Below are 13,754 nucleotides of genomic sequence, written 5' to 3'. Positions count from 1 at the left end.
TATTAATTATAGTTACATCAAAAGAATACCAATCGTTACCAATAGTTACATCAAAAGAATCGTATTTTTATGCTGATTTTAAATATATAAGTTTCATCATGTTTAGTCTTATCCATCAAAAGTTATGAGCCTGAGAAAATGTCCTTTATCTTGGAAAATAAGATAACGTCCCCTAAAAGTCATATAATCTTAACGAAAATCGCATCATCAGATTCAGCGTGTCAGAGAATCCTACTGTAGAAGTTTCAAGATCCTACCTACAAAAATGTGGAATTTTATTTTTTGCTAGAAGACAGATCACGGATGCGTGTTTATTTATTTTTGTTGTTATTGTTTTTTTCAGGGATGATCGCGTCGACCCTGTGGTCTTAGAATGTTGCGAGAGGGTTCATTCTAACAAAAATTAAAAGTTCTGGTACCCTTTTTAAGTGACCAAAAAAATTAGAGGGCCCCTTCCCACGTTCATTTTTTCCCCAAAGTCATCGGATCAAAATCTTGAGATAGCCATTTTGTTCAGCTCAGTCGAAAAACTTAATAACATAGTTGAAGCAGCCAATATTTATGCCTTTGGGGATAACACGGCCACTGAAGCCTTTGGGCAGAGGACTGTAAGCTACACAATTTCTCTATTGTTTACATACAGAATTTGTTATTGGAATATATACGAGTTTTTTGGTGCGTCGTGGGGTGAGGACTTCTTCTTGGGGGGTAGTGAAATTTTCACTACCGGGGGTGCAAACAAACAATCTTGTTTGTGGCTATCAAAAAATTCGACAGGGTCGTTTTGGGTTGTCATTACTTATGTAAATTATATCTTTTTACATGTGTCAAGATGAGATAAGAGATCCTAGTCACCAGCGCCAATGCAAAGTTTTCTGAAAAAGTGCTCTGAAATTCTCTACATTTGACGATTTCTCAACAAAAATAATAAGTCAAAACATTCCATAATTAGATCCAATTTTATATAGTGCAACTTAGCCCTTGAATCAAAGAGCTGGTAGTTACGAACTGCACTTCAAGATGTATCAACAAAATGTACTATTAATGCTGATACAAATTATACAAAGTAAATAAATTTCAAATGTTCTCATAGCTATTAGCATACAAATTTTATAAACAGGAAATAGAATCTTTTTCTGGAATCGCAGCTGAGCAAAAATGAAATTCTTATTTAAAAAAGAGTCAAGTTTGAGTGGAAGGGGTGAGTCAGCCCTCTATACGTTTTGGATAATCCTGGAGAAGGTATTAAAAACAAGCATATATTGCACAATTATTTCAAATAAAATTAAAAAGCTATACTAAAACTCATAACGTCATAAATTATTCTGCACTTGAGATGTTACACCTTCCCCAATCCTCTTGCTCTTTATGCTAACTTTCGCATCGCAGGAACTTTCCTCGTAAGGGAGCAGGGGACAAGAAAATTCATTTGCGTGGGGACAGGGTACACCAGATTGATGTTAGGTGTGGGGTGGGTCCATTTGTACTCCTGTATGAATGAAAATATTGTTTAACTGTTCGAAAATGCGGACGTTTAAATGTCTTGGGCCTCACTGGTTAGATTTGGTCTAAGACTCACCATGCCATATATTTAAACTGAGTATATCCTAGCCCGAATTTATGGAATAAAGCTGCTCCTCCCACATTAAAGTTTTACAATCTTTACAAAGTTTTATACAATGTTCAAACACATGAGCAACATACCCATCTGTCTGCGACTACTTTAACGTCGAATTGGCAATAAAAGAAAAAAATATGTATACCTGAGGAAGGTCGGTCGGAATAGCGTGTGCAATAAACCCAAGCGGGCCATTTTTGGGACTTTCGACTAGTATCACTTTGGTCAGTGTCTGTAATCTCGTCAGTTGAGCTGGTTCTAGCTTCATCTGAATCAATACCAGGCCTCCATAATTTAATTTTATCCTCACAAATTTGGCTTTTATTGACTAGACTTTGTTTATTGTAAATTGGGTTCTTCGGTAACAAATCTAATATTTGCTGTGGTGTTATTGGTACTTTTCCAAAATTTGGATCTAAAATGTTATCAATTGAAAACTTTATATCTCCATTTGCTAAACTAGATTGTGCATGGTCACTTGTTGTTTGAGATTCATCGGCATCATATAATTTAGGAGACGCACCTCCGACACTTAATTCCTCATCAGTACTACTGCCGCCATCTTTAGATAATTCACTATCTCTATTACTTTCAGCCATTGATTAAGACTTATTAATATCCATCTCTATCTACAACATCATATTCAATTACCTATTAGAATAAGGTCAAACTTGTCTTAGGAAATTGACACCAGGGCGCACGCTTAAGTCTATCTTAGTCATGATTGGCTGTAGGGATTAGCCAATAGAGGCTTGACAGATTGACATGATATATGAGCAATTGTTGAAAGTCAGATGAGTAGGATAGAGGCAAATTCTTTTGACAATAAAATCGTAGGCAACAACTGTTGTCGATGGGTCCAAAGTGTCGACATGGGAATGGGTCTTCTACCCATTTCTCTTATTGTAATGGGTGGTCGTTTTCTGGTGATACTTTAGCCTATCAAAAGAACAAATTGAGGAAATATGTCGACAGAACCAGATGGGAGATTTGTATCAGGAAATAAAAATATCTCCCTTTAAGATATTCAATATAAAATGGAATTTAAATTTTCACAATGTCTGCTTTTTCATTTTTATGTTCTCGAGTCCTGTATAATAGAAGAAGGAAGTTTTAAGGGATTTTTTTCTTGACAGCTTTAGAGTATGGGACTAGATTCCAATCGTTGAATTTATAATGCACATTAACGAGTACTAGAAATATGCTAAAGACAGAGATCAACATTTAAATCATTTCTAGTTGAAGCTAACTGGAAGATTAAGAAGAGTATTGAAAAAAAATAAAATAGGTAAGTCTCCATAGGTAGGACTCCTAGGGGAATTGTGGTATGTACAACCTAAAAGACTTTTCTTGGTGGGGGGAAGGGAGCTGTAAAAAAATTATGTCGTAAAAGTATTCATGGTAGATCTTAGAATTTTTAAATAAAATTAGCACTTTAATTTACTTCTGGCCTTCAATGGGGGGAGGACAAATTCTGGATACATCTTCCCTACCTCGTATGGACGATCAGACTTTAAGGTTCCTGTATCATTATATCCAAAATAAAAAAAAAAATATGCTAAATACATTCTAAGGCCACACTGGCTATGCATGACGTATGAAACAAAAAGAAGAAAGGATATAATAAATGAAAAATAAATCTAATAGACGAGAAAAAAACGAGGATTTTGTCAGCCAGTACCAAACTATGAAAACGAAAATAACCAAATATTTCGACAAGGGCCTCCTTGAAGTCGTCCTTAATGCTCAGAAAAAAAAACCACTTGGCGGAGGTCCTTGTCGAAATATTTGCTTGTTTTCGTTTTCATAATTTGATATTGGCTGACAAAATCCTCATTTTTCTCATCTGTTTGATTTTATTTTTTCATTTGTTATATCTTTTCTTTTCTTTGTTTCATACGTCAAATTCTATGCTCTCAAGTAAACTGATTTCTCCCACTAGTCTAGGGCCCAGTCTTTGAAGCTATATCACTCACTGAAATTTATGCTTCTAAAAATGTGTTTGTCATTCTTCATTGCATCCTGCCCATAACAAATTGAATAATAAAAGTTTGTATGCATTAAAATTTAACTTTATGCATTAATTTAAAACAAAACTTGGCCTTGAAATTAATATAATGAATGGTTTATTTTTGCTGTTTTTTGCTATTAGATTTAAATCTAAACAGAAGCAAGCTAAATTTAAGCAAAAATTAAAAAAACCAAAGGGTAGCATAAATGTCTGAATGACACAGAAATTACAGTTAATAGTTATATTTTCATGATTGTGCTGTCTAGTACTGAACCGTAGAAACATTAGCATTAACTCACAAAAATGAAGGGGGAGGTTGAAATGTGCTTTTCAAAATCTAAGAGGGGATATTTTGTTTTTTTTTTTTTTTTTTATTTCAAAGAAAATGGAAAGAACTGCGATTTTTTGGTGAATACAGCAAAAAAAAGGATATTCTTCAAAATTCAGGTTAGAGGAAAACAAATCTTGGTGGTACAAATGAAGAATGAGACTTGGTGGCGCGCATAATAAACTTGACAATCAAAAGATCAGGTTGCTAAATCCGAAGGCAGTTGGCTATCCGAAGAAATAATAAGCAACTGCCACTGTGGACCATCCCTATGCAATCGTTGGGGATGGTAAGAGGAAATTACTTCCTTAGGGGGGGGGGATAAGGATGAGTAAAATCTTATTTTTACCACAATGTCCCCTAGTTGGATTTTTTTTTATCCTACACTATAGCGCTTTATGCCTGTTTCATGGAGTTTCTTTCTCCATTTCTTTCTATTACTTTCTAATCAATTTCTTTGCCATGAGGATGTTGTCATTTAAAATAAACATTTAGAAGAGTAGGGAGCATGTCTGAGTTACGGTGAAAATGTTTGAAAAACTAGTATTTTGCCCCAAAAAATGTAATAGCTATTTAAAAAGTTCAAAAACTTTTTGCGCGTACTTAATCTTCTAAAGGTGTTATACAGCCAGAACACCCCCCTCCCCCCCCCCAAGACCGGCCATGCACGAAAATTGATTGGCAATTTTCTTAGTAAGTGTAAGTTCTGGAGATATATTCCCTCCACTTGGTTTAGCCCTCAGATTTTTTGCTCTTTCTCCCCCCTGGATATTGAAAAATACCTTTTTAGGAGTTATATTTTCATTGAGTAATCGAAAAAAAAACACACAAAACTTCTCCCGGAATTGAAAATACATCCCCCCGTTGCCCAACATTTTTTTCCGAATTAATGTCAGTGGATTTCCTGTTTAAGTTTTTTACTCTTTTAGTATAACTGACAGAAAAATTATACGAACATGATTCTAAACTATACAATAATAAAAGGTTAAAAAAACTTTTGAATAAACTTTTGAAAAACTTTTGAATAATAAGTAGTCTGTAATATCGGGATGGTCCCACTTATTCATTGTAGTTTTTGTTATAATCTAAACATCTACGTTGCTCTTTGTTTTGTTTTTTTTTTTGTTTTTTTTTCGTTTAATTTTAATTTCTTTCTATCTTCTTACGGTTGAATTTTATTACAGTAAATTCATCGAACAAAATCATATTATTTAAAACATGCAATCCTGTTGTATAATTTTGATTTTTTCTAAATAATGGAGCCCTGCAACGGCTCATTCTCCTCCCTTCCATTTTGCCCATAATTTAAACTAAACCAGCTGCACACATACAGACTTGGGACTAGGATGGCAAGTTTCTCATAATGTTAGTCCGAAGGCTCCCCAAGATAATGTTAAGGATTCCGGCACTAAAAAAGTATTTTTTGAGGCTCGCCACCAGATGACTGGTCAAATGCCAATTCGGATATTTTAAGACATACCTCCTAAAATTTCACTAGTTTTGATGGTGTCTTAAAATGTATCTTTTTTATAAACTACACTCTAAGAAAAAAGCAACTTTCTTTAAACTCACTGACATTATAGACCTGTTACTGCAAGTTTGACTTCATTTGTTTAGTAAAAATAAACAGTCAGTTTCTAGCAATTCGGTCACAGTGAATTGTAAAATGTGTAATTTTTTTTCCGAAGTACATAATGCGGTGACAAAAGTCAGCCCAATGCGGTGAAATACCTTCTTTCTTTTTATGCGGATATTTCAACCCTCATACTAAAAATTGTCTGTCCTTTGTCTAATGCCTTCCTCCTTGTAGCTGAAAAAGTATTAATTTGCGCTACTCTCAAACTTAACAATCGTAGATGTAATATTTGCAGGAGTGTATCTCCGGCATTTTTATTCGGGGGTAAGAGGGGTCCACAACCGGAGAATCAAAGGGCATGGGCCATTTTCTTCGAGATTATTGTGGTCAGCTACCTCCTCCTCTGCGTAAAAAACGACACCACTGAATTTGTGTATCCCTCTTGTCGATTTAGGTTGAGACATTGACTTTCCACATGCAGCCTCAAATAGGCAATAAATACTTAAGATTTCCGAAATAGCGGCTAATACTCATCAAAAAGAGGAAATTCCACGAATACGACATAACAAAGATTACAAACTATCGATTATTTCGCCCAAGTCATTTTTTAAAATTAACAACCTAGGCCTTCCACACTTCCTCCTCGTTCATTGTTTCTCATTGGTCAAAACTGTTTTCAAAATGGCGAGACCCTCACCTGACGAAATAATTGGTTTGCATGCCAGAATTAACTAGGTAGAATTCATTTATGCTCGTTATAAACTTAAGCGAGGCAGGTGGTCTCTGAAAAACAAAATTATATACATATGTATACCCTAACAAAATCATTATTTTCAGACATTAACTGCTTTATCTTTCTTCATGCGTGTTATAGAGTATTTAGTTGGAAGTATTGAGAAGACTAGGCTCCAGGGCTTTCCTGCCACAAAATACTTATTCTTTGTTTTAATCTTAGTGAGGAAAAAGAATTAAATGAACGACTGGAAACGATAAAAGGGACATTTCACAACGACAAAATTACACTTTGGTTAAACCGTTATGTTTCAGAATTCAAGTTCTTTAACAAAGTTTAAGCGTGAAATGGAACAAATTAAATTACATTCTAAGTCGGAAATGAATTAATTGTGCTAAATAGGAAATTTAATGATGCAATAAAAATAAAAAAAGGCAGAACTTGAGATGAAAATAACAGATCCGCAATTTATAAAATTCTGGTAGTCACGTTCATAACCTGTTAGTAATGCGTGATATTCGACCCATTGATAACAGCCAAGTATAAGAATTGAGCGCTGATGGACGGATTATAAAAAAAACAATATTCACACTTATCTGAAATAAGTTACTTTTATGATGGTTATAATACCAAGTGGCGCTGCCTTTTCAATTTTTTTTTTTACCCGAAGAAGCCCTTTGGTTGGATAAAAATTTATTTTCTGATTAAAATACAGCATAGACACATTATAAACACGTATAAATTCAGAAACAGAGAATTCGTAAAGAAATTCGCTACGAGCCGCAAACTTCCAACTCTGTAATGTTATCTCTAACTCCTAATTTGATGTCTCTAACTCAATCTATATTGAATAATTCATATTCTGACTCCATACCGAAATTGCTATCCCCAGAAACATATTTTTTTTCTATTTCGAAATTTTCTACTTGTACGCAAATTGGTTCTTCTAAGTGGTGGTTGGTTCTTCTTTTATGATAGTTATAATACCAAGTGGCGCTGCCTTTTCAATTTTTTTTTTTTTTTTACCCGAAGAAGCCCTTTGGTTGAATAAAAATTTATTGTCTGATTAAAATAGAGCATAGACACATTATAAACACGTATAAATTCAGAAACAGAGAATTCGTAAAGAAATTCGCTACGAGCCGCAAATATCCAACTCTGTAATGTTATCTCTAACTCCTAATTTGATGTCTCTAACTCAATCTATATTGAATATTCATATTCTGACTCCATACCGAAATTGCTATCTCCAGAAACATATTTTTTTCTATTTCGAAATCTTCTACTTGTACGCAAATTGGTTCTTCTAAGTGGGATACTCCGTGGGCCAATCTAATGACTCTCGCAACTTTTTTTTTTTTTTTTTTTTTTTTTTTTTTTTTTTTTTTTTTGGTTCCAAGAAGGTATCATCTATACCAAAAACAGTTGATTTACTTCCACATTGTTGTCCAATATACTAGTCAGAACTTGATAATTTTTGTTCAATGTTCTCTATGCATAAGCCGAAACGTGACTAGAATTTCACTTGACTGCCTAAAAATGATTATAAACCTTTGCAAGCATTAGAAGGTGAGAATGATATTTTTATTGCCAGACACATATTCCATTAATTAAGCAATCAAACCTAATACTAAATAGAGAAATAAGTTTATTAGTTTTCCTACTATCACTACAAATATTACTTAAGTTACCCAATGGTTCAAATTAGATTTTATTTTACTTCGTACTTTAATCAAAGCTGTATTAACTTAAAGATAAACCTATCTCAGCCAGTAATGATTTTAGGCCTGTACAGTGAGGGTAGCTGCCCCCCTCCAGTTTGTCTGATAATTGACATTAAATTCATTTTAAATTATATTTTTACGCTCCAATAACATACCTTGCCCCTCCCCCGGATTATGAGGCCTAAAAATCGCTGCTGATATTAGGTGAAAATTTTTTTGTAAAATCTGAAATATATGAAAATGAGATCAGTTTCTTACAAGTGGGCATATATTTTGGTTAAGGTACATGTCCCCTCTAAAACAAGTAATCTATAACAAGTTGCCCCAAAAGATGCAGATGTAGATGCCCCAGATGTAGTTACCACAAAAGAGCAAGAAGCTTTCGCTATTCCGTTCTTTAGTCACAGAAATACCCCTTCACCGAGCCTGATTTGTGATATTACTCGGAATTTTACCCGGAAAAGGATCTAAACATCCTTTAAAAGTGGTCCTTTTTCGAAGACTTTGAACTAATTTTAAACATATTTCCAATCTTTAAAAAAAATTCTCTAGATGGAAGGAACGAAGTCTTAACTGTGGAATGATAGCAAAATGTTTGTGTTTCGTCGAATATTTCAAAAACCGTTGGAGGGCAGAAAACTAACGTACCAAAACTCGCATAGGGAAAATAAATCTACAAGTTAATAGGGGACGTATGTGAAATGAAAATTGATGACCACCCTTAGTTGGAAAAAAGAAATCAAACAGAATTTTCTACGGTTTTACCAATTCTTGCTGGTGATAGGTTTTTTAGTAAATCCTGTCTAAGACCTTGACACCCACCGTACTATCTAATGTTTTTGAAGTCGTCTAGCTAGACACTTCAGCCTCCCTCTGTAAAATTATTAGGGGTGATTTTTTCCAAGGAAATATGTGCTTTTGAATTCATTGCTTTCATCTTTGATATTTTGCCAATAGAACATGGGATAAATTAACTTTTATATCATTCCTTATATCGGAAGAAACCATCTAGGTTTAATTTAAAGGTACGTTGGGTAAAATTCGGCGTAAAGAAAATTTTCGCAAAAAGTAAAAACTTACATTTAAAAACAATATAATATATTAATGATATTTAAAAATCAAGTTTTTTTGTCATTTTTCTGCGCTTTTTTTTCTTTTTTTTATGTGCACTTATATTGAATTTACCAGGATGTATGATTTTCAGGGGGTTCATGATTGGTTACCGATCTCTAAAATCATAAAGAAGCTTTTTTTTTTTCTTTCTTTCTTGTGGACTAACCATTCACCAGATTATGCATGTAATATCTTACCAGTCTACGCACTTTGGGTTCATCTTTTCTCTTATGCTTGCCATTCTGCGATAATCCTACAGCTGTAACCTGCACCCAAATGACAAAATAGTCCTATCGTCGGAGTCTTAGCATTCACTCACTGAGCCAGGATTATAATGTTGCGTGGACTTTTTCTTTAAAAGGGATCTAAAGTTGCATGACAATACAAGATATACCCCTTTTCGTGTATTCCTGATCGTGTTTTGTGTAATACGATGAATCTGATAGTTGGAATTTCATTAATATTGCTTGATATTTTGGGGTACGATCAAAAATTGGGCTAATTTCTTCAGGCTCGTAACTTTTGATGGTATGCAGTTCAATACTGCAAACTGCTGGATTATTAGTTTCAGATTTATCCATTCATTGAGCCAGAATTGCGATACTGCTTAGATTTTTATTTAAAGGTGTCTAAACTTGCTTAAGATACGAAAATATTGTTTTTTTGTGCACTACTGATGTGTTTTGAACATATTTTTCCAGCTAAAACAAAACAAAAAGCGAATTCCAAAATGAAATTAGGAAGGCGGGTAAACTTGAATTTCATACTTCGTAGGATATTGAAATTCTCGTCTTGTATTGAAACATTAAAACTGGAGAACTGCAAGTAATTTACTTTTCGCACAAGGAACATTACCCTGAAGCTTCGTAACCCTGTCTATCGCTTACAGTGTCTAGTCATCATTGCTCCGAGGGTTGATTGCTAAATTGAAGCTCATTTGAGCACTATTTATCTTGAAACTTCTAATTTTAGCATTTACATTGAAAAATTGTTACTTTGTCTAAATTGGAGTACCAAGAGCATTCAAGAGAAATTGGTTCAAAGCTTAGGATTAGGAATAGTACTCCTGGAAAATTGCTTGTTTCCATGATCATTTCCATCAAGTAGCACTCCCTTCAACAAATTGAATGTTTATGTAAATGAAAGTGTTAAATTAGCTTTTGTAATTTATTTTCATTGAGGCATTGGATCTTCCCTTTGTTTTCTAGAGATTCGTTTCATTTCTCCTTTCGGTGAAATGAACATGACAGCTGTTCCCTGAATGTGAAATTAGGTGGGGATACTTCCTCTTCTCTTTTCATTTAGAAAATTACCCTATTCACTTGGTGAGAAATGTATGCTTAGCAAATCGGTGCTATAATAATAGCTGGCAATTCAACTGTAAGTTGAATTTAATACTATTATTACATATTATTATACCGACGCAAGCACAGTATAAGAGAAATTAGAGAAATAGAAATTCTCTTACCTTGGATTCAGGTCAATGGAGGAGGGGGTCAGTCATATCGATAGAAATTCGACTATTGAATAAGTATTTGTTTTGTTTTTTCCATCAAATTACGAAAGTATGAGAAATTTTCAGGGTTGGGAGGATTGGGGAGGAGGAGTTAACGCCACGCCTTTTCGCCTCGGAATGGCTCTTTTGGAATGTAATTGTAATAATAATGATAATCTACTTATAAACTCTTCAAAATACAATTGAAAGTGGAATAAATAAATATAAAACAAAAAGGAAAACAAATAGAAAAACAATACAATCAAATAGCTGAAAAACATGAAATTAGACTGCGAAGTGGCTCCTAATTCGAAATATCAAAATTTAACAGCCACTCGTGTAGCAAGGGTAAATTTGTCATAATATCTGGAACATTAAGATTCTGTATATTTTTTCTATTCTTATACCACGCAGGTGAATGAATAAATTGGAGATCTCAAATGACGAAAATATGATGCATCGAAAGCTTGGATATTCTTTTTGACAAAAATTGAGAGCAATCAAAAGCAAAACAACACAGAATGGTCACACAAAGTTGGCTGCAGTTTTGTTATCGCTTGGCAATTATACTTACTCCTATTAGCAAATAGTTTCGAGGGCCCTATCGGAAGTTAAAACTTAGCGTTAGAAACTATACGCGAATGAAATTACTGTAAGTTGGGTATAATCGTGAATCGTGATTCCCGATCGCTTGATAGATTCAATGCAAAGGTGAAGAAATTTTCAAAAACTAAGTGGTGATCTAGAAGAAACCTTAACCTTAAAAGCAGTTTCTCCAATTACTTCTACTAACAATAACTCATTGTAACACAGAGCAGCCTATTTCTATCCCATTTAGAGACTGCCAGTTTTTGGGCTTGACTTTGGTCCCAGATGGCTGGCCAAAAAGCGCAATCTTTGACAGTCTATTGTCGTTTGTCTGTAAGTTTGGCCTATCCACCTTAACCTTTCTTTCATTACAGCACTATAAAGTGGTATGAAATATATTTTTTGCACAACTTATTGTTTGATACACGCTAAGTAGAACGAGTACCTATGACAATTTTGAAACGATTCTTCTGGAAAACATAGAAGATATCTTCTTCAGTCGTTCATAGCACTCATACTTATGAAAGTTCATAGAGTCATAATTAATCCATGTTATTACGCTGGTGGCGTTCTGGCTGTATCTTCCAAATCCTTTACAATTTTATCTATGACCTGCCTTTCAAATTTCCTTAATTCACATTTTAATGTCGCACATAAATATTGGGAGTAAATCCCCTTTTCTGTGCTGCAAAGTTCAAAGTGTTTTCTTGGATATTCCTAACTACTTCTCTAACCTTTCTCCCTAGTCAATCTTCAGCTACTTCAGCAAATATCTTCCTAAAATTGTTCCATGCATCTTCTACATTTCTGAAGTCTAAACCCTCTAAAAACTCTTCGGTTCTAGGAAAGCTTCTCTCAAATTCTCATCCTGAAATCTATCCGCATTATAACTATTTGGAAGGTGATTGCCCTTCCTAAATTACAGCTTTAAATTAACCCTAGGCACTACTCGATGATGATTTATACTTTTAACAACAATAACGACCCTCCTATACACCCTAGTGTCCTGAATAGATCCTGTCCGTCTTCTTCAAGTTATAGTAACGTAATCAATACAGTTAACCGTCTTACCAATGTGTTAGTATCAAGTTAACTTTGAAGACATTTAATTACTAAATAACGTACGGATAAAACTAGCTTATTGTACCTATCATATTATAGAAGTCATTCCATTAGAGGCAACTAACTCACATATTTCAAAACTCAATGAGAGTCCAGTAGTGGAGATAGAGGTAGTAAATCAGCAAAATCCGAAAGCCCCTTTCAGGTACGATTGATTAGGAGAACTTTTTCTGTGTGAGACATTGAACTTTCCTAAAAAGCAAACAGTTAGAAGATTAATCACTATATTAGAGAGACAGCGTTTGAAAATAGAAATAGAAGAAGAATATATATAATAAATACTGATGCAACGATTAAAACAGATTCCAACTCTTTGTTGTTTCGAGTTACTTCAAATTGTTCTTACAACATTAAACAAAACCAAAAAAACGAGTGTTTTTCTGCTTGCTAATATTGTGGTTATACACAACTAATCTTACTAGCCCCAGAGTTGAGAAAAGGACCAGTTTAGCAGTTGTTGGAAGAATAGGAAAAGGGAAATTTTTTCTAAACTTGAGATTTTTTCAAGTTTAGAAATTTTTTCTAAACTTGACTACGATTTGAAAATGGCTCACCAAAGGGTCACATGCTAAAAGCTACGGCCTAGCTCAGCATATTTAATTCTAACAGAAAACGTTTTCCGAACAAAAATTCATGAGGAAAGTAAAGAGCAATATTAACACCTAAAAGGCGTAAAAATAAAGTCATATAATATCTTAAACTGTAAGCAAATGTAATTTTTTATTAATATATAAATGAAAGCTGTGTTGCAGAAACTTATATTGAAATTGGCAACAAAGTGAAGTCTCAAATGACCAAAGGATAGTTAGCTACCAGCCTGCTAAAGAATAAATTGTCATTTGCACCATCTAGAAAACAAAAACAGGTTGCTTTAAAGATTTCCAAGTGATAGTTTAAATATTTTGTATAGCAGTTTTCCACACTTTCGAATGAAATGAAATTAAAATAGAAAAATATTACATTGACAATAGGTGCCCTGTTTAATTAGTAAAACTAAGTAAATTGTGATAAATGTTTTTATTCTCTAAATGAATTTATGATTTTTCATTTGCGTTATGTCTTGCAGTCTGGTCAAATTGTGAAAGACCATTTTGAGCCAACTTTGTCAAATTCTCAATATGTTCACTTGACAGCCTAAGGGGACGTCCATTGTATTAGAAATATTCCCATTACAGCTTCCAGATATAGCAGCTTTCTTTGATGAAATAATGCCCAGACACAATTATTTCCTACCATTTTTTTTTTATTTTTGTCTAGATTAAGTTCCTAGAGGCACTAGTTCCTTTAATGTGTACTATTCTTAACGCATTCCCTGGTAGGTGATAACTTTTTGAAAGAATTATTTTAAATTCTCTTCGCGAAATATCCTATCTTACTGACTACATCTTCTTCCTTTCGAGTTTCTTGTCAATATTGTTTCAGGAAAGTAATTTGAAACCGGCTGGT

General features: G+C 33.9%; 1 protein-coding gene across 1 annotated transcript in view; it reads right to left on the bottom strand.

Annotated features, from left to right (window-relative positions):
- LOC136041806 (homeobox protein engrailed-like) overlaps positions 1-2,621 on the bottom strand; it is a 39,233-nt gene extending 36,612 nt beyond the window's left edge. The window contains exon 1 of the mRNA XM_065726564.1: positions 1,764-2,621. Coding sequence (XP_065582636.1) covers positions 1,764-2,217 — 454 coding nt within the window. The 5' untranslated portion in view covers positions 2,218-2,621. The remainder of the gene's footprint in view (positions 1-1,763) is intronic.
- Between the last annotated feature and the right edge of the window lie 11,133 nt (positions 2,622-13,754).

Source organism: Artemia franciscana, unplaced genomic scaffold (assembly GCF_032884065.1).
Source record: "Artemia franciscana unplaced genomic scaffold, ASM3288406v1 PGA_scaffold_38, whole genome shotgun sequence".
Taxonomy (NCBI): Eukaryota; Metazoa; Arthropoda; class Branchiopoda; order Anostraca; family Artemiidae; genus Artemia; species Artemia franciscana.
This window is presented reverse-complemented; position numbering and strand designations above follow the sequence as displayed.